At 36.2% G+C, this 27,196-nt stretch overlaps 1 protein-coding gene and 1 long non-coding RNA gene across 17 annotated transcripts in view; one reads left to right on the plus strand and one right to left on the minus strand.

Moving 5' to 3' along the window:
• The window catches only part of CCDC30 (coiled-coil domain containing 30), a 139,145-nt gene that overhangs the window by 94,591 nt on the left and 17,358 nt on the right, over positions 1-27,196 (minus strand). For 15 of the 16 annotated variants that reach the window (XM_070609983.1, XM_070609985.1, XM_070609972.1 and 12 more), the window contains 5 exons: positions 22,892-22,981; positions 19,441-19,594; positions 15,502-15,573; positions 9,679-9,794; positions 7,718-7,816 (listed from right to left, as the gene is read on the minus strand). In XM_070609983.1, the coding sequence (XP_070466084.1) occupies positions 7,718-7,816; positions 9,679-9,794; positions 15,502-15,573; positions 19,441-19,594; positions 22,892-22,981 (531 nt within the window). Of the gene's footprint in view, positions 1-7,717; positions 7,817-9,678; positions 9,795-15,501; positions 15,574-19,440; positions 19,595-22,891; positions 22,982-27,196 lie in introns of those variants that run through there. The other variant, XM_008529733.2, reaches the window with a different exon arrangement.
• LOC103557306 (uncharacterized) lies at positions 12,592-16,261 on the plus strand. The gene is made up of 3 exons (XR_546440.2): positions 12,592-12,705; positions 15,831-15,893; positions 16,119-16,261. It is a non-coding gene; the product is annotated as an uncharacterized lncRNA (long non-coding RNA).

A 27,196-nucleotide genomic window follows, 5' to 3' on the forward strand; every position in this document is an offset into this window, starting at 1 on the left:
ATCCCATGTTCATGGCTTGAAATACTTAATGTTGTTAAGATGTCAATACTACCCAAAGCGACCTATAGATTCAATGCAATCCCTATCAAAATCCCAATGGCATTTTTTGCAGAAATAGAAAAACTCATCCTAAAATGCATATGGAATGCCAAATAGCCCAAACCATCTTAAAAAAGAAGAACAAAGCTGAAGGACTCCCACTCCCAGATTTTAAAACTTACTACAAAGCTACAGTAGTCAAACAAGTGTGGTACTGGCATAAAGACAGACATAGACATCGACGGAATAGAACACAGAGCCCAGGGGCTGGCCCCATGACTGAGTGGTTAAGTTCGTGCGCTCCACTTCAGTGGCCCGGGGTTTCGCCGGTTCGGATCCTGGGCGTGGATATGGCACCGCTCGTCAGGCCATGCTGAGGTGGGGTCCCATGTGCCACAACTGGAAGGACCCACAACTAGAAATGTACAACTGTGTACCGGGGGGCTTTGGGGAGAAAAAGGAAAAATAAAATCTAAAAAAAAACCCAAAAGAACACAGAGCCCAGAAAAAAATCTTCGCATATATGGTGAAATGATTTGACAAGTGTGTCAAGACCATTCAGTGGGAAAAGGACAGTCTTTACAACAAATGATGCTGAGATAACTGGACATCCACCCGCAAAAGAATGAAGTTGGACCCTTATCTAACAGCACATATAAAAATTAACTCAAAATGCATCAAAGGCTTAAATGTAAAACCAAAAACTATAAACTTCTAGAAACAGGGGGAAAGCTTCACAGCATTGGATTTGGCAATGATTTCTTGGATATGACATCAAAGACACAGGCAACAAAAGGAAAATGAGACAAACTGGACTTCATGAAAATTAAAAATTTTTGTGCATCAAAGGATACTATCAACAGAGTGAAAGGCAACCTATGGAATGGGAAAAAATATTTGCAAGTTATATATCTGATAAGGGATTAATATAAACAGAACATATAGAGAATTCCTAAAATTCGACAACATAAAAACAAACAACCTAATTAAAAAATGAGCAAAGGACTTAAATAGGTATTTCTCCAACAAAGATATCTAAATGTCAATAAGCAGATGAAAAGATGCTCAACATCATTAATTACTAGGGAAACCCAAATCAAGACCACAATGAGATACTACCTCACACTCACTAGCATAGCTCCCAGCAAAAAAACAGAAAAGAACAAGTGTTGCGAGGATTTCAAGAAATCGAAATACTTGTGCACTGTTGGTGGGAATGTAAAATGTTGCAGTTATTGTGGAAAATGGTATGGTGTTTTCTCAACAAAATTAAACAGAGAATTACCATATGATCCAGCAATTCCACATCTAGGAATACACCCAAAAGAAATGAAAGCAGGAACTTGAACAGATATTGGTACACTTGCGTCTCTAGAAGCATTACTCACAATAGCTGAAATGTGAAAGCAACCCAAGTGTCCACTGATGCATGAATAGATAAACAAAGTGTGGTATATACATACAATGGAATATCATTCAGCCTTGAAAAGGAATGAAATTCTGACATATGCCATAACATGGGTGAAACTTGAAGACATTATGCTAGAAATAAGAAAGTCACAAAAGGGCAAATAGAGTATGATTCCACTTCTATGAGGGACCTGGAGAAGTCGAAATCATGGAGACGGAAAGTAGAATGGTGGTTGCCAGGGAATGAGAGCAAAGAGCCGAATGAGGAGTTATTGTTTAATAGCTATAGAGTTTCAGTTTTACAAGATGAAGAGAATTCTGAAAGTGGATGGTGGTAATGGTTGCACAATAACATAAATGTTCTTAATATCACTGAACTGTAACTCAAAAATAGTTAACATGGTAAATTTTCTGTTAAACGTATTTTACCATGGTTAAAAAAAAGGAAAGGGGCCTGCCTGGTGGCACAGCGGTTAAGTTCACATGTTCCATTTTGGTGGCCCGGGGTCTGCCGGTTCAGATCCCAGGTGTGGACAGGGCATCGCTCATCAAGCCATGCTGTGGCAGGCTTTCCACATATAAAGTAGAGGGAGATGGGCACAGATGTTAGCTCAGGGCCAGGCTTCCTCAGCAAAAAGACAGGAGGATTGGTGGCAGATGTTAGCTGAGGGCTAATCTTCCTCAAAAACAAAACAAAACAAAACAGGAAAGAAGGAAGAAAGTAAAACAAAGACTAGTAGATCTGCACTAAAAGAAATATTAAATCATGTTCCTCAGGCTGAAGAAGTAGGGTACCAGAAGGAAACATGGATCCATACAAAGTAATGATGAGCTCTAGAAATGGTTAATATGTGTTTAAATATGAAAGACTCTTTTTTCCATTAAAAAATCCCCTTAAAAGATAATAGACTAAGGCAAAAATAATAACAGTGTCTTATGGGGCTTGTAACATCAGGTGTTCATTCCTTTTTTATCAACAGTTTATTCCTCAATTTATTCTTTCCTCTCACATTTTACCACAAGCAATAAGGATAAACCAGGCTACACTTTATGTGTTTTGTTTGGAAATCACCTCAGCTAAATATCTAAGTTCATCACTTACAGGTTTCACTTTCTACCCAGAGGTAAAACATAATTCAACCAAGTTCTCTGCTACTTTATAACAAGTATCACCTTTTCTCCAGAGTCCAATAACATTGCTGTCTGAGGACTCAGCTGAAGCACCTTTAATGTTCATATTTCTAGCAATATTCTGTCCATGGCAATCCATGAATTCTCTAAGATGATAGAAGCTTTCCCTATAGTTCTCACTTCTTTCTCAGCTCTCACCTGAACCGCCTTTAAGGTCCATATTTATACCAACAGTCTCTTCAAGGCAACTTAGGCCTTTTCTATCTAGCACCTCAAAATTATTTCAGCCTCTACACATAACACAATTCCAAAGCCACCTCTACGGTTTTAGGCATTTGTATCCAAGCATCTCACTTTGTGAGGCCAAAATCTGTGTGAGTTTCCTAGGGCTGCCAAAACAAAGCACCACAAACCAGGCAGCTTAAAACAACGGAAATGTATTCTCTCATGTTCTGGAGGCTAGAACTCCGAAATCCAGGTGTGAGCAGGGCAATATTCCCTCTGAGACTCTGGGTAGAATCTTTCCTTGTCTCCTCCTAGCTTCTAGAGGTGGCCATCAATTCTTGGTGTTCTTTGGCTTACAGCTGCATCACTCCAATCTCTGGCTCTGTCATCACATGGCACTCCCTGTGTGTCTCTATCTTCACATGGCGTTTACTCTTATAAGCACACCAGTTATATTGGGTTGGAGCCCATCCTAATGAGTTTATCTTAACTTAATTACATTTGCAAAGACTCTATTTCCAAATGAGATTACCTTCACAGGTACGGGGGGTTGCAACTTTAACATATTTTGGGTGGTTCACAATTCCGTCCATAAGAGAGACTAATAAACAAATCATATAAAGAGCTCTGGCAACTCAACAATAAAAAGACAAATAACTCTATTAAGGGGCTAACTTGGTTGTGTAGTGGTTAAGTTTGCATGCTCCACTTTGGTAGCCCAGGGTTTACCGGTTTGAAACCCGGGCGCGGACCTACACAGCACTCATCAAGCCATGCTATGGTGGTGTCCCACATACAAAATAGAATAAAATTGGCACTGATGTTAGCTCAGCAACAATCTCCCTCAAGCAAAAAGAGGAAGATTGGCAACAGATGTTAGCATCTTCCTCAGCAAAAAAAAAAGGCAAAGGATTTGAATAGACATTTTCCAAAGAAGATATACAAATGGCCAATAAGCACATGAAAAGAAGCTCAATATCATCAGTCATTCAGGAAATGCAAATCAAAACTACACTGAGATACAGTTTCACACCCACTAGGATGGCTATCATAAAAAAGACAGAATATAACAAATGTTGGTAAAGAATTGGAGAAATGGGAACTTTCGTACACTGCTGATGGGAATGTCTAATGGTGCAGGTGCTTTGGAAAACAATCTGGCAGTTCTTCAGAAGGTTAAACACAGAAATAACACATGATCTAGCTTTTCCACGCAAGGTACATAACCAAGAGAAATGAAAACATGTCCACACAAACATTTGTACATGAATGTTCACAGCAGCACTATTTATAATAGCACCGAGGTGGAAACTACCAAATGTCCATCAATTGATGAATGAAAAGTGAAAATGTGTATATATCCATACAATGGAATATTATTCTGCCATACAAAGGAATAAAGTACTGGTTCATGCTACAATATGGTTAAATCTTGAAAACATTACGCTAAGTGAAAGAAGCCAGATGCAAGAGGCCATGTATTATACGATCCAATTTATATGAAATGTACAGAATAGGCAAATTCAAAGAGATAAAAAGTAGATTAGTGGTCACCAAGGGCTGGGGGGCTGGAGGATTGAGGAATGACTGCTAATGGGTATGGGGCTTCTTTCTGGGGTAACGAAAATGTTCTGGAATTAGATAGTGGTGATAATTGCACAACTCTGTGAATATACTAAAAAACACTGAATTGTATACTTTAAAAGGGTGAATTCTATGGTGTGTAAATTATATTTCAATTTTTAAACAGAACAAATTTAATTAAACGTGTAAAATCTGTGTGCTGAAAACTACAAAACGTTGCTGAGATAAATTAAAGAAGACACAAATAAATGGAAAGATAGACCGTGTTTACACATTGGAGCACTCAGTATTGCTAAAATATCAATTTTCCCTAAAGTAATCTGAAGATTCAATGCAATCCCGGTCAAAATCCTAGCCAGGCATTTTTGTCAAAATTGACAAGTCGATTCTAAAATGTATACGAAAACGCAAAGGACCTTGAATAGCCAAAACAATTTTGGAAAAGAAAAACAAAATTGGATATGTTTTCTTTCTGATTTCAAGACTTACAATAAAATGACAGCATGCTATTATCCTAAGAACAAACATATAGATTAACAGAAGAGAATAGAGTTCAGAAATAGACCTGCATAATTGATTTTTAATACAGGTATCAAAGGTATTCAATAAGGAAATAACTCTACTTTCAGTAAATGGTTCTGGAATAAGTGGATATTCATCTGGAAATAGATGAAACTTAACCCTTACCTCACACGATATGCAAAAATTATTTCTGATGGATCATAAACCTAAACATAAAAGGTAAAACTATTAGACCTTTAGAAGAAAAGATAAGAGAAATATTTTGTGACCTTGGTGTAGACAAAGATTTCTTAGATGTTAGCTAAACATTTCTTTTTGTGTCCTATCATAAATTCATAAAAGAAAACATTGATGAATTGGGCTCCATCAAAATTTAAAAACACTACATAAAACACTGTTAAGAAAATGAAAAAAGACAAGCCATAGACTGAGAGAAAATATCTGAAATACATATATCTAATGAATGACTGGTATCCAAAATATATAAAGAATTCTTACAATTCAATATAAGGCATACATATAACAACTAAAAATGAGCAAAATATTTGAACAGATGTTTTATAAAAGAACATATACAAATGGCCAATGGGTACATCAAAACATTCTCACTGTCATTAGACACTCTCAAAAGTCAAATTAAAACCACAATGAGATACCACTACATCCCTACTAGAATAGCTGGAATTAAAAAGACTGACAATAACAATGTTGGTGAAGATAAGGAGTGATGGAAACCTCCATACCATTGTTGGTAGGAATGTAAAAATTGTACAACTACTTTGGAAAAGTCTGGCGGTTTCTCATAAAATTAAACATACACTTACTCTATGACTCAGTAATTCCATTACCAGGTATTTACCCAAGAGGAAAAACAAACTCCCAAAGACTGATATATGAATCCTAGTAACAGCTTTATTCGTAACAGTCAAAACCTGGAAACAACCTGATTGTCTATCAACTAGTGGGTGGATAAACAATTTATGGTATATTCATGTACAGGAATATTACTCAGCAATATAAAAAATGAACTATTGATACAGGCAACAACATGGATAAATCTCAAAAGAATTATTTGAAGTGAAAAAAGCCAAACGCAAAAGAGTATATACTAGACGATTCTATTTATTTGAAATTCCAGAACAGGTATGGTAATAGAAAGTGGTGGAGTAGGGGAAATTGATGGCAAAGGGGGAGGGAACTTTCTGGCTAATGAATGTTTTCTTTCTTGATTGCAGTGATTGTGGTTATTCAGATGTACGCATTTGTCAAAGCTCATTGAACTCCACTCCTAAAACATGTATGCTTATAGTGTATTAAATATTTCAATAAACTTAATTTTACAAAAGAAATACAAATAATTTTTAAACCTATGAGAAATATTCAATCTCACTATAAATAGATAAATGAAAATTAAAACTACACTGAGATACTCATTCTCACCTATCATTTAGTAAAAATACAAAAGTTTGACAATACATTTGGTTGATGAATTTTTTAAGAAACTGGCTTTCTTATACACAGCTGATGAGAGAGGAAAATGGTACAATTTCCACTCAGTAGTATCTGACAATATCTACCAAAATTACAAATGCATCTACCTTCTAACCCTACAATCCCATTTCTGTGAATCTGTCCTACAGAAACACCTGTGTACATATATGCACAAGACTGGGAACAACCCAAGTGTCCATCAACAGGAGACTGGTTAAATAAATTACAGTCCGTCCACACAATAGAATGCTAGACGGCTCTACAGAATGAGGAGATCTCTTGTATGTTATTGAAGGATCTCCAGGAGCATTTTAGGGAAAGAAAGAAAGACGGAAAGAAGGAAGGAAGGAAGGAAGAAAGAAAGAAAGAAAGAAAGAAAGAAATTGCTTGTATTTGAGTAAAGAAATATTGGAAGGATAAATAAGAAACTAACAAAAATGGTTACTTGCTTTAAATTAGAGCACCACTGGGTTCTTTGGGAATAATTGTGGTAAAAGTTAACTGAAATCCTGCCTATAAATTCCTTCTTTCCTTTCTTCTTCCCTTCCTTCCTTCCTACAAAAATACATTATTTACCTACAAGGTGGCTGGAAGACAGGAAGGATACCAGGTCCTTGGATGGGGAGCCAAGAAACTCTGTGGGTATAGTTTCCTTGATATCTAAGAGGTCTGGGGCATGGAGCCCAGGGAGTTCCAGTAAAAACAAGCTCTGGTGAAGGAGATCCCTCGGCAACAAGGGCTGTCACTCATCTTAGGCATGTGAGAGGAAAGGCCACCCGAAAGCAGTTTAGCTCCTTCACCTGATTGTCTGAAACAGCCCGCTCTAAAACACGAGGCTCTTGCCTCCATCTGTCTTGTGTTTGATCACTTTGCCCACCACTTCAGAGGCTGATTACGCTGAAAGACTAGACACTGTACATGCTGGAGCCTGAACCTTATTCACTCTCCATAGTATCTTATTATGTTCAGTGTGGTTCCCGCTCGCCATTCCCCCGCCATTGATCAATTCCATGAATCAACTCCATTTTGGTGATTAAAAATGCTCATATTGGTTGTATCTTTGCAAGATTCTCTTTTTTTAAAAAGAAACAATCCATTACATGCTTCATATTACTTGCTCCCTGTGGGGAAGAAATGAACAGAAACACATCCTCTGTACCCCAATTTCTTCCTCCACTCTAACTGGTGAGCAATAGAAACAGACAGGCAATAAGAGGAGAGTAGCAAATGACTAGCACAAACTGCTCTGGTGTACTTGGGAAAAATGGGACTCAGTTAAAAATAAGAAATCAGAAAGAACAGAACATTAACCTACCTGTGTTCTCTGTTCAGCACCCACAGTTTTGCCAGGGGAGAGGTTTCCAAGTTGCTTATTCTCTGGAGATTCACCAATCTCTCCTTTAAGTCTTTCGACCTTAAATGCAAAAGCATTTTAAATACAAAAGTTGTTGGGGGGTGCACTGCTTTGTTTTAAAAATATATAGGTAATATATGAATACATTCTACCTGTAAAAAATTCAAACAAAACAGGAATATAGAGTAAAAAGTGATATTTTCCTTCATATAACTTTACCCCACAATCCCTTCCCCTTTTTCAGAAATAACACTGTTTGGGATTTATCCTTCCTGAACTTTATCTCGCATATATATATACATATTTATGTTAGATATATAAATTTACAAAGACTAAACTTGAAGAACTTGAACAGTCTTTGTGTATTCATTCTTTCTTATGATTGCATTTTTTAAATTATGATAAAATATACACAAAATTTACCATGTTACCCATTTTTAAGTGCACAGTCCAGTAGCATTAAGCACAGTCATATTGTTGTACAACCATCACCACCATCCATCTCCAGAATTCTTTTCATCTTGCAAAGCTCAAACTCTACATCCATTAAACGATAACTCCGCTTCCTGCTCTTGAGCCCATCTGCTGGCAACCACCATTCTACTTTCTGACTCTAGGATTTTGACTACTCTAGGTACCTCATTTAAGTGGAATCATACACTATTTGTCCTTTTGTGACTTGCTTATTTGATTAGCACGTCTTCAAGCTTCATCCATGCGGCAGCGTATGTCAGAATTTCCTTCCTCTTTAAGGCTGAATAATATTCCATTGCATGCATATACCACATTTTGTTTATCCATTCATCTGTCAGTGGATACTTGGGTTGCTTCAACCTTTTGGTTATTGTGAATAACACTGCTATGAACGTAAGTGCACAAATATCCCTGAGTCCCTGCTTTCAATTCTTTTGGGTATACACCCAGAAGCAGAATTGCTGGATCATAAGGTAACTCTATGTTCACTTTTTAAAGGAAGTGCCATACTGTTTTCCATGGTGGTTGTACCATTTAACATTCTCACCAACAATACACAAGGGTTTCCGATTTCTCCATATCCTCATCAACATTTGTTATTTTCTATTATTTTGATAATAGCTATCCTAATGGGTTTTTATTCCTTCTTGCAACAAAATTTCTTGAGTGCTTAGTATATATGCCAGGAGTGTTAGATACTAGAGATATGATTATGAAATGAATATAAAGTGAAATTGAAAAGAGATATAACATACCCAGAACTTGGAAGTACATATTAAAAATCAATATATTGCTAAGAAGAAATGGCTCAAAAATGTAATACAACTAAGAGTTTATCATTAATAATCTCAAACTTATCCAATATAATAGAGTAATAATTTGTCTTTGGTAAATGTGTTAAGTATAAACTATTATCTAAATCTTTATTAAAAAGAAAAGATCCTGGGCCAGCCCCAGAGGCCTAGTGGTTAAGTTTGGCGTGCTCTGCTTTAGCAGCCCGAGTTTGGTTCCTGGGCGCGGACATGCACTACTCAGCAGTGGCCATGCTGTGGCAGCATCCCACATACAAAATAGAGGAAGATAGGCACAGATGTTAGCTCAGGGCGAATCTTCCTCAGCAAAAAAGAGGGAGATTGACAACAGATGTTAGCTCAGGGCCAAACTTCCTCAGCAAAAAAAAAAGAAAGAAAGAAAGAAAGAAAAGAAAAGATCCTAAACTGACACAATAGCAATAACATTACTGTTTAGCAAAGGTAGTTAAAATGTATAAAATATAAATACTGATAGAAGGTATCCGGGGCAAAGTATGGCATCTACGTGGGATGCTATCACCACCAGTGTCCGCCCTCACTGATAACCAGTAGGTGATGTATATCTATGTCACTCTACTGCTGATCGTTCTCCTATACACATTTAAATACATTCTAAGAACAAACTAAACAACTTACCACTTCTCCAAGCTCTTTCTTTTCTGAGTCAAGTGATCGAACGCGATTTCTTAAAGCCAGGATTTCCTCATCCAGTCTCTTATTATGTTCCTTTGCTTTCTGTAAGTCAATTGAACCTAAAACAGAGAAGAGCACAGTTCACTCAACCAGATCAAAGTTTTAATTTGAGGGCACTAACTCTTAAAAACGAAGGATATGCTATTTCCTGCCCTTTTCTTCAGTCCTACCACGACTCCACATACACGATTCCCTGCAAAGGGGAGCTGCTAGACTCTCAAGTCCAGCCCTAGAATATTCTACCAACCTAATGAAACAGAATGGAATGTTTTTTTTTATTTCTCACACCAGACTAACGAGTTGGACTTTTTGAGAGTAGGGTTTCCAGCAGTAGAAGTTCTTCCAGGACCTGGAATTTTAAAACAGTTGAGGCTATCTTCTAAAAGTTAAATGACTGAGAAAATTATCTTCGTGGCTTCCTTGTGGTCCTGTCTGTCTTACACACCTCATAGACTCCTAGATACGTTCTTCCACTCGCTGACAGCAGGGCCCCCCCAGATGACTGACGTAGTGACTGGGAGGAGTAAATGGACAGATTTTCCAAGTGAAATCAACTTACTTCATCAAAACCATCTTTTTGCCTGTAGCACTTGCCCATAGAATGTTAGTCCACTCTCAGCTTAGCACCTCACGTTAAGACCTGCTCTTTCTAGCTCTCATCAAAGTTTCCATAGTGCAAACTCGCTGCCTGTGACTTTCCTGAATTTGTAGCTGTTTCTTTTCAGTGATTTTTCACTTAGGTTTCTCTTATTTTTCTTTCGCTGCTTTAAAGTCTCCTTTGCTTTCCTTCTTCATTCCCTGTTGTGTTTTTAACTTGCATTAATTGTTTCTTTTTCTTTTTTCTCCCTTGCTACCCTCTTTTTTCCCTCCTTAGTATGTAAATTCTTTTAATTTGAAAAATGTTGAAAACACACAAAAGAGAAAAAAAATCACTCACTATCCATATCCATATATATACGTATACATGGAGGGCAAGATTTGTCCTACCTTTTGCCCATGTAAGTTTTTAAAACTTTAAACAATGCTGTACAACACTGCGTGCAACCCTACCACTTGTGAAGATATCATGGCTATCTTTACAGGACAATCTTTATGGTCATTTTCCATTTCTCACTTGGAACTACTTTTTAATTGAGGTATAAATTATGTAAAATATAATAGTTTATATATAATAATAATACAAATAATTTATATACAATATAAATGTATCTTAAGTGTTCAGTTCAATGAACTTTGACTATTTTATATACCTGTGAACTTCCCCTCCAAAAAGATACAGAACATGTCTATCACCCCATAAAGCTCCCTCACGTCCCTTTCAGTCAGTCCTCTACTCCCACCCACCCCCACAACCACTTTCTACCTTCTGTCACCATAGACTAGTTTTGCTTCTTCTTGATTTTCATATAAATGGGATCTTATAATAATACATGTTTTTTTGTGTCAGGCTTCTTTGCTCACTACATATTTTTGGGACTCATCTGCATTGTATCAATAATTTGTTCCTCTCTACTCTTTAGTCCACCTTATTAATACGCCACAATTTGTTTATCCACTCTCTCGTTCTGTTCTGCACAGCAGGTCACTGTCCAAGTGTGCCATAATTTGTTTTACTTTTCCCTACTGATGAAGGTTTAGGTTTGTTGCCAATGTTTACTCTTGTAAATAATTCTAAAATCATTATCCTTGTTCATCATTCTTTAGGTACTTATGACACTATTTCCAAAAAATAAATCCTCAGAAATGGGATAGCTGGATCAGAGGACACGTGCATTTAAAAAATTTAATAGATACTGCCAAATTAGTCTTCAAAAAGATTGTACAAAGTTACATTCTCACAATGACACTGCCCATTTCTCCATAGTGGATGTTACCAGTATTTTTAATTTTCACAAATCTTAAAAATAAAGTTGAATAATGGCTTATTTTAAATAGGTCACTAAAACCAGGATTGTTTTGCTGGTCACAAATGGAATATGGGCTTTTTGTTAAAAAAAAAAATCAAGCTATACATTTATGTTCAAAGTGGATATTCTCATCCAACCCTTATCTACTACCCTGACCCAAAATAATATTGTTAATACTTGGTAAATATTCTTCTTTTTTTTTCTTTTTTTCATTTTTCTTCCCAAAGCCCCCCAGTACATAGTTGTATATTCTTAGTTGTGGGTCCTTCTAGTTGTGGCATGTGGGACGCCGCTTCAGCATGGCCTGACAAGCAGTGTCATGTCCGCGTCCAAGATTTGAACTGGTGAAACCCTGGGCCACCACAGCAGAGCACGCGAACTTAACCACTGGGCCAGGGGCCTGGCCCCTTGGTTAACATTCTTTAAAAATTTATATGCATATCCTAACATACAGACAACGATTGTATTAAAAATATTTAACTGGGGAAGCATGAACCCTCACCTATTAGAATGTAGCTTTGGAGCAGACTTCTAGAGAACATCCCTTTAGTGGCTGGAAAGACAAGGGGCTGGAAGGAGCTGGGAGAGTCAGGGTAGGTGGGAGACACTTGGAAGACTCAGGGCAGCAGCTATTTACAATTTACACAAAAATGATTCCAGTGTCTTCACAACTTTCCTGCCATATTGGTGTGTACCACCTCATAGCAGTCCTGTGGGGGACACACATACATACTCCCTACAAAAAGAAAAACCAAAATGATATTATAGCACATGTAGTACTCTATGGCTTGCTTTTTTCGCTTGATAACATATCACCCACATCTGCTCCTGTCAGTGCACATAAATCTGTGTGTATATATAACCATTCTTATTAATAGACGCAAGGCATCCACTGTTTAGTAGCTTATTTAGCCAATCCACTCTACATAAACACAATTTATTTTTACTACCCAACAAGCTCCTCCTTACTCTCTGTACTTTTTACAAGTTCTCCTACGGTCATGAGGATAATGTAATGTCTTTTGGTTTTGTTATCAAGGTGATGTGGACCACCTAAAAGTGGGTAAGTATTCGCTCTTCAATTTTCTGGGAGAGTTTACGTAAAATCAGTATTATTTATTCCTTAAAAGTTTGTTAGAATTCACCAGTGAAGCTGTCTGAGCCTGGAGTTTTCTTTTTGGGAAGATTTTTAACTACAAATTCAATTTCTTTGATAGATTTAGGGCTATCTATTTTTTTTGAATGAGGTTTGGTAGTTTGTGTCTTTCAAGGAATGCATCCATCTCACCCAGGTCATCAAATTTATTGTCATAAAATTATTCAAAATATTCCCTTGTTATCTTTTTGATCTATGGGAATGTTCTCTCTGTCATTTCATATATTAGTAATTTGTGTCTTCTCTCATTTTTTCATGAACAATCTAGTTAGAAGTTTACCAATGTTATTGATCCTTCCAAAGAACCAACTCTTGGTTCCACTAATTTATTGTGGTTCTCTTTTTAATTTTATTGACTTCAACTCTTATTTTTAATATCTCCTTTTTTTTTGTTTGTTTGCTTTAGATTTAATTTATTCTCATTTTCGGTTTCCAAGGTAGAAGCTTAGATTATTTTGAGTTCTTTCTTGATTTCTCGTATAAGCATTAAATGGTATAAATTTCCCTCTAAGTATTGACTTAGTTGCATCCCACAAATACTGACATGTTGTGTTTTCATTTTCATTCAAATTAATTCATAGAAAATATTTTTAATATCTCTTGTATTTTTTTTTCTCTGAAAGCATGGCAATTTAGAAGTATCTTATTTAACTTCCAAATATTGGGGGATTTTCTAAACATACTTCTGTTATTGCTTTTCATTTTAATCCTATTATGGTCAGAGGATATAAATTGTATAATTTCAGTTCTTCTGTACAAATTTGTTTTATGGCCCAGGATGGTCTCTCTTTGTGAATGTCCCATGTGTACTTGAAAAGAATGTACTACTTCTGGTGGAGTTTTCTATAATTATCAATTAGGTCATGCTGGTTGCTAGTGTTATTAGATCTTCTATATCCCTATTGATTTTGTTTACTTCCTCTACCAACTACCAAGAAAGTCATGTTCATTTTATAATTGTATTCATATATTTTCAAAAAGGAGGGTTAAAAATCCTCATCATCAATCACAATGTGTGTGGGTTTCCCCCCACATATCCAAGCAATTCTCAGACATCAGCTGGTTGTCCTACAATTTAACTCAATTCTGACGCTATCGACCTGGAGATAGCATCAGATTCCATAGGCTAAGGGCTCAGTCCCACAAGACTGCCCTCCACTGCAGATGCCAATCTCAAGCCCAAGTTACCTGTGCTTCTAACCAACCCGTTATAAATCAGAGGTTCTCATGACCCTCTCCTTATTCAACTAATTTGTTAGAGCAGTTCACAGAACTCAGAGAAACATTTTACCTACTAGATTATCAGTTTGTTATAAAAGGACATAACTCAGGAACAGCTAGATAGAAGAGACGCATAAAGGCAAGGTATGGGGAAAGGGGTGTGGAGCTTCCTGGCCCTCCCAGAGCGCACCACTCTCCCCAAATCTCCATGTGTTCACCAACCCGGAAGCTCTCCGAATCCTCTCCTTTTGGGTTTTTCTGAAGCCTTCATTACATACATAGGCATGATTGATTAAATCATTGGCCACTGGTGATTGAACTCACTCTCCAGCCCTTCTTCCCTCCCAGGTGGTGGAGGTGGGAGTAGTGGGGTGGGAGTTTGGAGAGGGGAGGTTGGGGAGTAGGGGTTGGGACTGAAAGTTCCAACCTGCTAATCACATGGTTGGCTCCCCTGGCAACCAGCTCCCATCCTGTGGTTACTTAGGGGCTTTCCAAAAGTCCTCATTAACATAACAAAAGACAACTTGATCTGTCTCATCACTTAGGAAACTGCAAGAGTTTCAGGAACTTGGTGCCAGGAACTGGATAAAGACCAAATATATATTTCTTGTTATAAATCACAATATCACAGGGTAAACCTAGTTTTAGAATTACTTAAAACCAGGAAATATATTTTAAATTATTTTTGTAGTTACATTCCATTCCAACATTCAAATTTCATTATATTATTTATAACTGGCAGCGTTTTTACCTAGTCAAGCTAGGATCAGATTAACTAATTCATCACTGATTCCAAGACTGTTGGTTTCCCAGTGAACAAATAGGTGTGAGGTGTTAAATGCACTATAAAGTGTCTTGATCTCAGTGGTCCCAGTAAAATATATATTATTTGTGTTGACCACAGGTTTTGGAGTCAGATATATATAAGTTCTATGGCTATTGGATAATTCACTTAACTTTGCCATGACTCAGTTTCTTTTTTCTTTTTTTTTTTAAGATTTTATTTTTTCCTTTTTCTCCCCAAAGCCCCCCGGTATATAGTTGTACATTCTTAGTTGTGGGTCCTTCTAGTTGTGGCATATGGGACGCCGCCTCAGCGTGGCTTGATGAGCGGTGCCATGTCCGCGCCCAGGATTCGAACTGACGAAACACTGGGCCGCCTGCAGCAGAGTGCGCGAACTTAACCACTCAGCCACGGGGACAGCCCCCATGACTCAGTTTCTTTATCTATAAAATGGGAATACTACTGCTCACTACTTGGAATTGTTGTGAGAATTTGAGATAATACATCTAAAGTGCCTGGCAAAGTACTTTACTTAGTAGGCAACAAGTGGTAGTAATGGTAGTAGAAACAGTAATAATAGTGATCGTAGTACTATTATTATCATAATTATTAAATAATGTTATTATTTTAAAATATTATTGAATCTATGCTTATATAATGTATTATTATTAAATATTATATCTGCTAAAATGACTCACCATTTTCTTTCAGCTTTATCAAATGTCCTTTCAATTTCTCAATTTCTAGTTGAGCCTTCTCAAGTGCAGAATCTAGAAGAAAAAGGAAACAAAATATTTGTGCAAGGAGCAAGTGATTAATGTAATAATCAAATTTCAAATGACTCTCTCTCTTTGGAACATTTTCTTTCTGATGGTTGTCCTTTGAGTTTCTGCATAAATGTCACCTCCTCCAGGAAGCTTTCCCAGACTCACCTCTTAGTGTTCCTACCTCACTCTATATTTATCCTTACCCCTGATCATCTAACCTTGTAATCTTTCTTGTTATCCTTCCCTATTTCCCTAATCAGATTCTATGCTGAAGAGTTTGAACCACTGTAAACAACAGGAACAGCTGGAAGTTTTTAAGCAAGGTACTACCAGTTTAGTAAAAAGAAATTACACTCAGAAATACTTTAAATTTATTCCTGCAATTAACAATATTAAAAATTTTGCTAGTAGTTGCTAGACATAGCAAACTAGTAAAATTTCAGGAACTAACTTTTGGTACTATTCAAGAATTGTATGAGGATGGCAGAATGCTACAGGGAAGGAACATGGGGCATTGGAGTTGATTGGATTTGGGTTCTCTAATCCAGGTTTTATTACTTTGCCTCCTGTGGTCTACTCAACACCAGTGACATGGCTGACAGGCCTCCTGTGACGTCAGGATGAGGAATCTCGCAGAAGTAAGGGACTAACAAGAATCTTGTCGGAGATCATTCCTAATCACACAGAAAAGGTGCATGGGGCGAAGTCCAGAGGAAATCAGGCACAAAGTTCCAAGAGTCTTTTCTCCAGCAAAAACCAACAATATGTGTGAAAAGTTGTCAGGCAGGGAAGTTCATTAGAGAGAGTGTCAATGGTTCTTATTGGGGGCTGGTCACATATACACCACTTTCTGCCTAGGACGTACCAAAATTCCAGACTCTCAGAAGGAAAGCAGGTTTTTAGCATAAACCACATTGTTTGTACAAATAGTTTAGGCACAGGGAGCCATCATAAGTTGGGAATGGCAGGAACCCTCCCCAAATCCAAGTTCCCAGACGCTGGCCAAGGGCTAGCCGCACAAGCAGGACTTTCTAAGGACGGCAGTGTCAGGGCTTCTACGTTAACTAGTTTCTGCACACAATGGATACACCACATTTTGGTCATCCATTCACCAATTGATGGACATTTGGGTCATTTCTACCTTTTGGCTATGGTAAATAATAGTGCTCTGAACATTCACCTACCAGTCTTTGTGTGGACATACATTTTCATTTCTCCTGGGTAGATACTTGAGAGTGGAATCACTGGGTCACATGACAATTTTACACTTAACATCTTGAGAAACTGCCAAATTGTTTTCCAAAGTGTAAACATCAATTCAATACCATTATGTGAGAATAAGGAAATTTAACAATGATTCCTTAATACAAACATCCAATAAGTATTCAAACTTCCAATTGTTTCATAAATGTTAAAAATGTGTTTGAATCAAAATCCACTAAAGGCCACACAATATATTTGGTTAATAATTCCCTTAAATCTTTTAAAATTCATCTTTTTCTTGTAATTTATTTATTGACGAATACTCTAAATATTTGACATGAATTCTTTTTTATTCTTTTTTTTTTTCCTGAGGAAGATTCACCCTGAGCTAATATCTGTGATAATGACAATCTTCATTTATTTTTTAGTATGTGGGTCGCCAGGACAGCATAGCTGCTAACAGAGTGGTGTAGGTCCATGCCCAGGAATCAAATCTGGGCTGCCAAAGCAGAGCACATCATACTTAACCACCAGACCACCAGGGCTGGCCTGAATTTATTGTTGAAAAATATTTTTATTATTGTCCAAAATTTTTCATTCTCATCTAAATTTTTGGATGTGACAGAGAACCAGAGAATAAACTAAAATAAAGCCCTGCTCTTAAAAGAGTCAGTTGAAAGAAATAGGCTAATTTGGGAAACACTATCGTATAACACATATACTTAGAAATAAATTCTGGCTATAAATTAACGATTCAAGAAGTTACACATAGGGTACACATGGATATGACATATGATATTTTAAAAGGACTTGCTGATTCAGCTTCTCACCAGTCCCCCAGTATACTGACTGTGGAGATAGCTTTCACTTACCAGTTTAGGATCTATCAGACCAATCAACTGCTAATGGAACAGGCTGCTGTAGGATTATGTTCTGTTGTATTCAAACGTAACTAAGAGTAATGGGGGTCCTGCTTTTCCTCTCTCCTTCTGTATTGCAAGTAGAAAACACTACTTCTCATCACACTCACATGGCCAAATTTCTTTTTTTTTCTAATTGGGTTTATTGAGATATAATTTGCATACAGTAAAATTCATCCTTTTTTAAGTGTATAGTTCGATGAATTTTCACAAATACAGACAAATTATGTACCCAGCAACTCAAATGAGATATAGAACAATTCCATCATTCCACAGAGTTCATTTGTGTTCACTGTTTAAAATGTGTTAATAACAAAATCTCATCCTTCCTGATATTCTTGGTTTTTAATCCTGCAATTAATTTGGCAAAATCATTACTGTTTTAAACATTTAACATTTTTTAGATATGATCATAAAGTAACCTATATACTGCATTTGAAGAAGAATCAGTCTAAGTTCTTTATTCATCACAAAATGTAAGTACAGAAAGGGGATAACAAAAATTTTAAGCTTTATACTAAAATAATTTATAGATAAAGCAAAGATTAAAATATAAATAACGAAATCATAAAAGTAGTAAAAAAAAAAACCCAAAACCAGAGGTGAACATTTTAAATAACCTTGTAGTGATATAGAAAAGGCTTTACACATGAAAACCCAGAAGCTGTAAACACTTCTGTTGCACCTGACTTGACACATATTAGCATTTCTGTATGGCTGCAAAAACCTGACATAACATTTATAACCAACAAAAGGCTCATACCCAGAATACATAAAGAACTCCTACAAATTGATAAAACATAGAGATACAACCCAATAGAAAAATATACAAGAGGGTTGAGCAGGAACTTCACAAAATAGTATATCCAAATGAGCAACAACAATGTAGGAAATATACAACAAATATAGGAAAGGGTTTTCAACTTCATTAGCCATCAGGGAAATGCAAATAAATGCCACAATAAATACTACTACATGCTCACCAGAAGAGGTAGAGTTAATAAGACTGACAATACCAAATATTGACAAAGAATGCGGAGCAAGCAAAACCTCCTATACAACTGAGGAGAGCTTAAATTAATACTACTATTTGGAAGACCACATGGCAGTAATCTACCAAAGTAGAACATACCCATAATACTTTGATCCAATAACTCTACTCTGAGGTATATCACAATGGAAATGCTAGATAAGGACAAGGATATTCATAGCAGCACTATTCAGAATAGACCACCACTGAAAACAACACAATGTCTATCAACAGTAGAATGGACAAGATAAGTTGTGGTATGTTTATTCAGTGGAATACTATGCAAACAGCAAAAGTGAGCAAACTACTGCTGTACGTAACAATGTGAATGAATCCCACAAACTAAAGACTGAATGAGAGAAACAAACTGAACTAAAAAATGCACACTGCCTGTAGGCAATACTCAGTAAGAGTGTTACCAGTCAGGAGAGTGGTTACTCTTAGAGAGGGGAGAGAGTATGGGCACAGGGAGAAGGAACAAAGGGGGCTTCTGGGGCGCCGGGAGGTGTACACTTAGGAGGTGTGCACATTTTGGTAGTAATGTTATGCTTATGCTTCAATAAAAGTTTTAGGACACTGTAGAAAATGAGGCTGCTTATCAGACTTTGATGAGTTTATCCTAAAAGACTTTTCTCTCAGTGCACTCAGGTTCCCCCTGAGTAAAGAGCATTACACTTAGAACATGGTTGGAAACGTTCATCTGTGACCACAGCTTACCTGATTTACTCTGTTCTTTCTCCTTCCCTTGTAGTTCATCAGCGAGCCTTCGGATCTCTTCATGGGCCATTTCCAGCTCCTTTGCTTCTTGTTCCACATCTCTCTCTAGGCAGTTTTGTGATACTTTCTCTTTTTCCAGGTCTTCATTATGGGACTGAAATAATACTATTTTTAGTAGTACAGCAAAAAGTAAATATACTCTTATGACATCATGCTATTTTCTATAAAAGTTTGAAAGCAATAAAGAAAAGTAGCAAAAGAATATTTCATTTATGGGCATCTCTTTATTAGGTTGAACCATATAAAATTGGTGATATTTAATTGTTTTGACCTATAAACATGCAATTTCATATGATTCAACCTAACATATCTGAGAGATTATGGTTATATGATTATAAATACATAGAAATTTAATCATAAAAATTAGTATCATCTGGAAAAAAAGAGAGAAAATACTCCTCATTTATATGGTACATTAAATACAGTTTATAAAATGCTTTCTCATAAAGTATTTCATTTAATTTCTAGGTATGCACACACTTAAGGCTCAAATCATGCTTAGATCATTTTCTGAAATTATTTTCAAGGCATTTTAAAAACTAAGTAAGAAATTCAGTCTCAGTTATACTTTGCTTTTGATCCCCAAAATATGCATTAGTTTTACACAAATATAACCATTATACAAAATTTTCTAAAAGATAAGAAAACAACCAGAATACCACTTACATAACAAAACCACTTTTAGCATATTGATATATTTCCTTGCAGTAGTTTCTATTCACATACATTTTTACATAGTCATAATCCTAATCTATGTACAAGCTCCTGTCTGGCTTTTTCATTTAACATTATATGAGGAACATTTTCCCACAGTGCTGTAGAGATTCTATAATGATAATTTTTAAAGGCAATATAATGTTTCAGAGTGGCTACAACATAATTTATATGATCATTTAAACATTTTGGTAGTTTCCAATTTTTGCTATTGAAAAGAATACTATGATATACAGTTCCACCCATATATATATTTATCTTGGGTTACTTCCCAGGGTTAAATTCCCAATATATACTTTATTCACTGGAGTTAGCTCTTCATAACATTTCCCCAGATCAAAAAATTAAATTCCATGAAGAGAATTGATTATATTTAAAATAATGTGCTGTATATTCTAAAGGATTCCCCCAAAAAAGAGCTCCAAACATTTGTTTTCTGGTGTGAGGGCTTTCTTGAGGATTTCTCGTACAGGAGGTCTTGTGGCAATTAACTTCCCTTATCTTTTGTTTATCTCAGAAAGTTCTTATTTCTCCATCATATCTGAAAGATATTTTCACTGGATAGAGCATTCTTGGCTGAAAGTTTTTGTTGTTCATAGATTTGAATATATCATTCTAGTCTCTCCTAGTCTGTAAGGTTTCTGCTGAGAAATCCACTGAAAGACTGATGGGGGTTCCTTTGTAAGTTATTTTCTTCTGCCTTGCTGCCCTTAGTATTTTTCTTTGTCATTGACTTTTGCTAGCTTCACTATTGTATGCCTTGCAGTAGGTCTTTTACTTTGATATATTTAGGAGATCTATTGGCTTCTTTCACTTGAATTTCTATCTCCTTCTCCAAGTTTAGGACGTTATTTCTTTGAACAAGCTCTCTGCTCCATTCTCCTTTCTTCCCCCTCTGGAATACCTATAATCCTTATGTTGCATTTCCTAATTGAGTTGGATATTTCTTGGAGAATTTCTTCATTTCTTTTTAGTCTTAGTTCTCTCTCATTCTCCATCTGAAGCATTTCTATATTTCTGTCCTCAATATTGCTGAGTCTCTCCTCCATAATATCAGCTCTATTATTCAGGGAATTGATAGTCTTCTTTATCTCATCCATTGTGTTTTTCATCTCCAATATTTCTGATTGGTTCTTCTTTATAGTTTCAATCTCTTTTGTGAAGTAGCTCCTGAATTCATTAAACTGTCCATTTGCATTTTATTTTAACTCATTGAGTTTTATGATAGTTATTTTGAATTCTCTGTCATTTAGATTATATATTTCTGTGCCTTCAGGATTGATTTCTGGGTACTTGTCATTTTCCTTCTGGTCTGGAGATTTAATATATTTATTCATACTGCTAGATGGCGTGGATTTGTGCTTCTACATTGTGGTAGTATTTGATTGCCACTTCCACCTGCCACCACTGAGTGTGGGTCAAGAGCTGTGTATTCTGAGCCTGCTGTGATCTGTGGATCAGCTCCCAGCTGCTGAATTGGGGCACTGGGCTGGGTGGGGGGGTTTCTTTCTCATGTGCCATCTCAGGGGCTTCTACTTTCCTAGGGTATTAGCTTGATGAAGACACTCCTGTGATAACAAGTCACCTCTGTGTTGGACTTTCCCTCAGGCTGTGAGGGGCCTCAAAGAGCAATGGTGTTCCCGCGGAGGATCACCCCCTCCCCCCTTTCCTCTTGGAGCCACTCACAGTCCCTGGGTCACTACCCTTTGGGAGGAAGAGAAGATTTCTATTACCTTGTTCCACTTCCTCTGGCGGGGGGGGGGGGGGCTCCAATGCCTCCACCTTCCAAAGAATGGCTGCATGGGTCTCTCAGATGTCTTTTGTGTTTTGTGGGTGTCCTCTGTTGGAATATGAATGTCCTTTTTGTTGTATCTTAGAGGGGAGAGTTCACAGGGAGAGCTCACTCTGCCATGATGCTGATGTCACTCCCAAGTCCTTAGAAATTCTTAGCTGTAAGTCAACACTAATCAGGTTTGGGGGCCTTTTTTAGATAAGACCCATGAATCCAGAAGTCCATTCCTTAGAACCTGGTGGCACAGGGCTTAGTCAGCAACACCTGATTGGGGCCCTTCCAACAAGATTAGAGGGAGTCTTTATGGAGATGCCTTTTCCCAAAAGATGAAGTCTCCAGGCTGTAAAGTGTGGTGTTTGATGTCTTCATTTACCAAGAGCAGGCAAACTGAAAGTTATGGAACCCGCAGAAGCAAAGAGCACAGAAGGTTCAAGTGCAGGAACCTCACTCAATTCTGGAGGTTGTCATTCCTTGGTAGTCAGCGCCTCTGGATCCCACTTCTGACACCATGTAATGTCGACCAGCGAGCCCACAACTGGCACGAGAGAGAATGCGAGCTCAGCCACAGTGGAGCAGATGACCAGAACTCTCCAAACATATTTGGGAAGAAATATGTACTGACCCAAGGTGATGTTTCAAAGGACATAACATACATTGATTGTTTAAATTTTGATACATTCAATAAAAATCAGCTATTGTGTTAAATAGATGATAGATTTTTTCTTCTCAAATTTTTGTGATGTTTATAATACTTATATGCACAATTTGATAATTTTTACAGCATGAATCTGTACTTTTTAATATATTCAAAAAATACTTCCAAGGTAAAAGTTACCTTGTAATTAGCTACTATTATTAAATAAATAATTATAATTTTTCTTTTACCTCACTCAGATGTTCTTTAGACAGATGCACAGGTTCCTGATGTTTCTGATGTTCTCTTTGCAGAGGTTGGTTGATTTGTTCAAATTTCTCCTAAATAAATATCAAGAGATAAGTGAAACTTACATCAATTCGTCTTCATGAATAAAAATGTCATTTAAATAAAAAAAAATAACCAGCTAGAAAAAGAGGGAGCATAATCCAAACCATTTTATGAGGCTAGACTATACATTTCCAATGAGACAATATTATCCCCAAGGACATGAAAACTGGTTCCTGGAGGAGGGGGTAGTAATTACTCTTTTTATGTAGAAGGTATAGTTTGCCTGCTCTTGGTATATAAGTAGAAATAGATTATATCAGTAGCATTAAAATTTCATAGGGGAGTAATTAAGCAAACTCATCTGAAAAGTCTGGTTATGGAGGCAATAATGAAAAACTGTTGGCTAACACTGGCTAGACAAACCTTGATATTAAAGCTGACAAAGATAATACAAGAAAGAAAAGTCACAGGGCAATCTCATTTATAAACATAGATGCAAAAATCTTAAAATTTTATCAAACCCAATGTACTAGCATTTAGAAAAAATAATATATGAAAAAGTTGGATTTATCCCAGCAATGGAAGATAGGTTTAACATTAAAAAATTTACCAACAAAATTCTTACATTAACAGATTAAAGTTCTAAATTGTTTCATCTTCTCAATGGCTATGGAAAAAACATTTTTCTAAAATTCAACATTGATTCCTAATAAAAACTCTTCTTAACCTGATAAAGAGTATCATCAAAAAAAAGCCTTCAGCAAACTTCATACTTAATAGTGAATTGCTGAATTCTTTCTCTCTGATACCAATAATGAGACAAGTATATCTGCTATTAAAGATGATACTTGGGGCCGGCCCCATGGCTGAGTGGTTAATTTCACATGCTCCGCTGTGGCGGCCCAGGGTTTTGCCAGTTTGGATCCTGGGCGTGGACATGGCACCACTTGTCAGGCCACGTTAAGGCAGCATCCCACATGCCACAACTAGAAGGACCCACAACTAAAATATACAACTATGTACTGGGGGGATTCAGGGAGAAAAAGCACACACACACACACAAAAGACTGGCAACAGTTGTTACCTCAGGTGCCAATCTTTAAAAAAAAAAGATGATACTCATTCGAGATCTTAGTCAGTACAGAAAGGTAAGAAAAAGAATTAAAAGGAATACAAACTGGAAAGGACAAAAGTATTATTATTTTCAGATAACATGATCGTACACGTAGAAAAATTTTAAATCTTCAAATAAATTATTAAAATAAATGAGAAATGTTAGCAACATTGCTAGCTATAGGCCAATATAAAAAAAATTATACTTTTAATTCCAGCAACAGATAATTAGAAAATTACACTAAAAAAAAATAAAGATAGCATTTACCATTAATAGCATTCAAAATGTGAGGTACCTAGGAATAAATGTAACAAAAAAATGTGCAAGATTTTGTGGGGAACATTATAAAACTTTACTTATATACAATAAAAAATAAACGGAGAGATTTCCATGATCACAGACCACATTAATAGTTTAAGATAGTCAATTCCTCTTAAATTGATATACAAATTCAAAGCAACCAAAAATCAGAATTCCAGAAGATAAGAATTTCTTAAACAGGACAGAAAAACACTAACCATAAAAGAAATGATTGATAAATTTAACTACATTAAATTTAAGAACTTCCATTCATTAAAAGGCACTATTAAGAATGTTAAAAAGGCAAGCCACAGAGTGGGAGACAAAGCATTGGCGATACACACAACCAACAATGGACTTGAAACCAGAACATAAAGAGAATTTCTATAAATCAGTAAGAAAAACACAGACAACTCAGTTTTAAAATGGACAAAAGATCTGAGCAGGTATTAACAAAATAGGAAATCCAAATGACCAATAATCATGCTAAATTCATTAGCAATCAGGGAAATACTAATTAAAACCAACGCAAGATATCATTATGCATCCAATAGTTTAGCAAAAACATAAAAGATCGACAATATCAAGTATTGATGAGGAGCACATCTCACACACTATGGGTGCCACTATAAATTGGTACAACTACTTAAAAAGACAGTTTGACAATATCTGGTAAAGCTGAAGATCTACATACTCTACACTTCCCTAAATCTACTCCTAGGTATATATCCTACATGATGCATGCACATTTGTAAGAATACTCACAGCAGCATAATTGATAAACTATAGTACATTCATAATAGGTATAAATTGGAAACAACCCAAATTAACATAGAATGGATAGTGTCAGGTCATATATTCACACAATGGAATAATATATAGCAATGACAAGTTGATTAAAGACAAATAATACAGGGGCTGGCCCCATGGCTGAGTGGTTAAGTTTGCATGCTCTGCTTCAGTGACCTGAGGTTCACCAGTTCGGATCCTGGGCACAAACCTGCACACCACTCATCAAGCCACACTGTGGCAGCATCCCACATAGAAGAACTAGAAGGACTTACAATTAGGATATACAACTATGTACTGGTGCTTTGGGGAGGGAAAAAAAGAGGAAGATTGGCAACAGATGTTGGCTCAGGGCCAATCCTCCTCACCAAAAAAAAAAAGCACACACGCAAAATTTTTAAAAGATAAATAACACAAAAATAATGTTTCACAAAAAAGCAATTCCCAAAGTTGATTGTATATAATGTTCAAAAATAGGCAAAATTAAACTACTGTACATATTATTTAGGTTTGCATTCCTTGGTGAGGAGAAGGGAGGTGATGATCGGAAAAGGAGGCTTCCAGGGAGTTGGCAATGCTGTATTGTTAACAAGGCCAGTGGTTACATGGGTGTATGCTCTATAACTATTTGTTAAACTGTACTTTTAAGTTTTATCATTTTTCTGCATATACATTATGATATTCCATAATAAAATGTTTTTTTAAATCTTTGATTATTCCTGGCATTAAATGTCATCCCTTCACCCTCTGTCATCCAACAATAAAGTGGTTAAATAAATTGTGATACGTCCATTCAAGAGAATATATAAGTTGTCAAAAAGACTAAGGTAAATCTATATGCACTGTTTACAAAGTGAAAACAATATGCATAATGGAATATAATTTGTATTTTAAATGATGGAAATTTTCTGGAAGGATAAATAAAAAATTATTGGCAGTGGTAGCTTAGGAGTCTGGACCTGAGGATTTGGGGTGAGAAAATAACTCACTTTTTATTCAATTTTATATTGCTTGACTCTTTTTTTTACTACATGCCTATATTAAGTTAGAAAACCAACAAAATAAAAACAAAGTAGAATGTAATTAGCATGTAGATCAGGACTTGCAAAATTCCTTGGGCTTCCAAGTCATCATATGTGGCTCCATTTCAGTTGGAATGACTCTTTCAACTACTTTATGCACAGGTGAGTTCAATATTCGCCTATGCAAAATATAACTAGGGAGGCAACGGAATTTTTACAAGCTACATTTCATAATAACAAGACCGTCTTTGGAAAATCTTTTTTAAAAGCTTTTTAAAGGTATAATTGACATACAATAAGCTGCACATATTTACAGTGAACAATTTTTTTGGTTACATAAACATCCATGAAACTAACACCACGATCAAGGTCATGAAAATATCTACCACCCCCAAGAGTTTCCTTTGCTTCCTTATAATCCGTTCCTCCCCCATCACTGTCCCCAGGCAACCACTGATCCGTTTCTATTACTAGACAGTAGTTTGCATTTTCTACTACTTTATATAAATGAAATCATAGACTATGTACTCTTTCTTGTCTGGCTTATTTCACTCAGATAGTTATTTTGAGATTTATCCATTTTGCGGAATGTTCATTCTTTTTTATTACTAAAAGTAATATTCCATTGTATAGATCTATACAGTTACCTGTTGATAAACATTTCTGTTAATTCTAGTTTGAGGCAATTACAATTAAAGTTGCTATAACATGTATAAGTGTTTATGTGGGCACACACTTTCATTTCTCTTGAGCATATTCCTAGGAGTGGAATGGCAGGGTTGTACAAGTATATATTTAACTTTTTAAGAAAATGCCAAACTAGTTTCCAAAGTGGTTGGATCATTTTACACTTCCATCAGTAGAATATGAGAATTCTAGTTGCTTCTCATTCTCACCAACACTTGATATGGTTAAGTCTTTATAATTTTAGCCATTCCAGTACATATATAGTGGTACCTCATTGTGATTTTTAATTTGTGTTTTCCTAATGGTAAATGAAGTTAAGAATCTTTTCATGTATTTATTTGCCATTTGTCTAT

Source organism: Equus przewalskii, chromosome 2, assembly GCF_037783145.1.
Source record: "Equus przewalskii isolate Varuska chromosome 2, EquPr2, whole genome shotgun sequence".
In the NCBI taxonomy this organism is placed as follows: domain Eukaryota; kingdom Metazoa; phylum Chordata; class Mammalia; order Perissodactyla; family Equidae; genus Equus; species Equus przewalskii.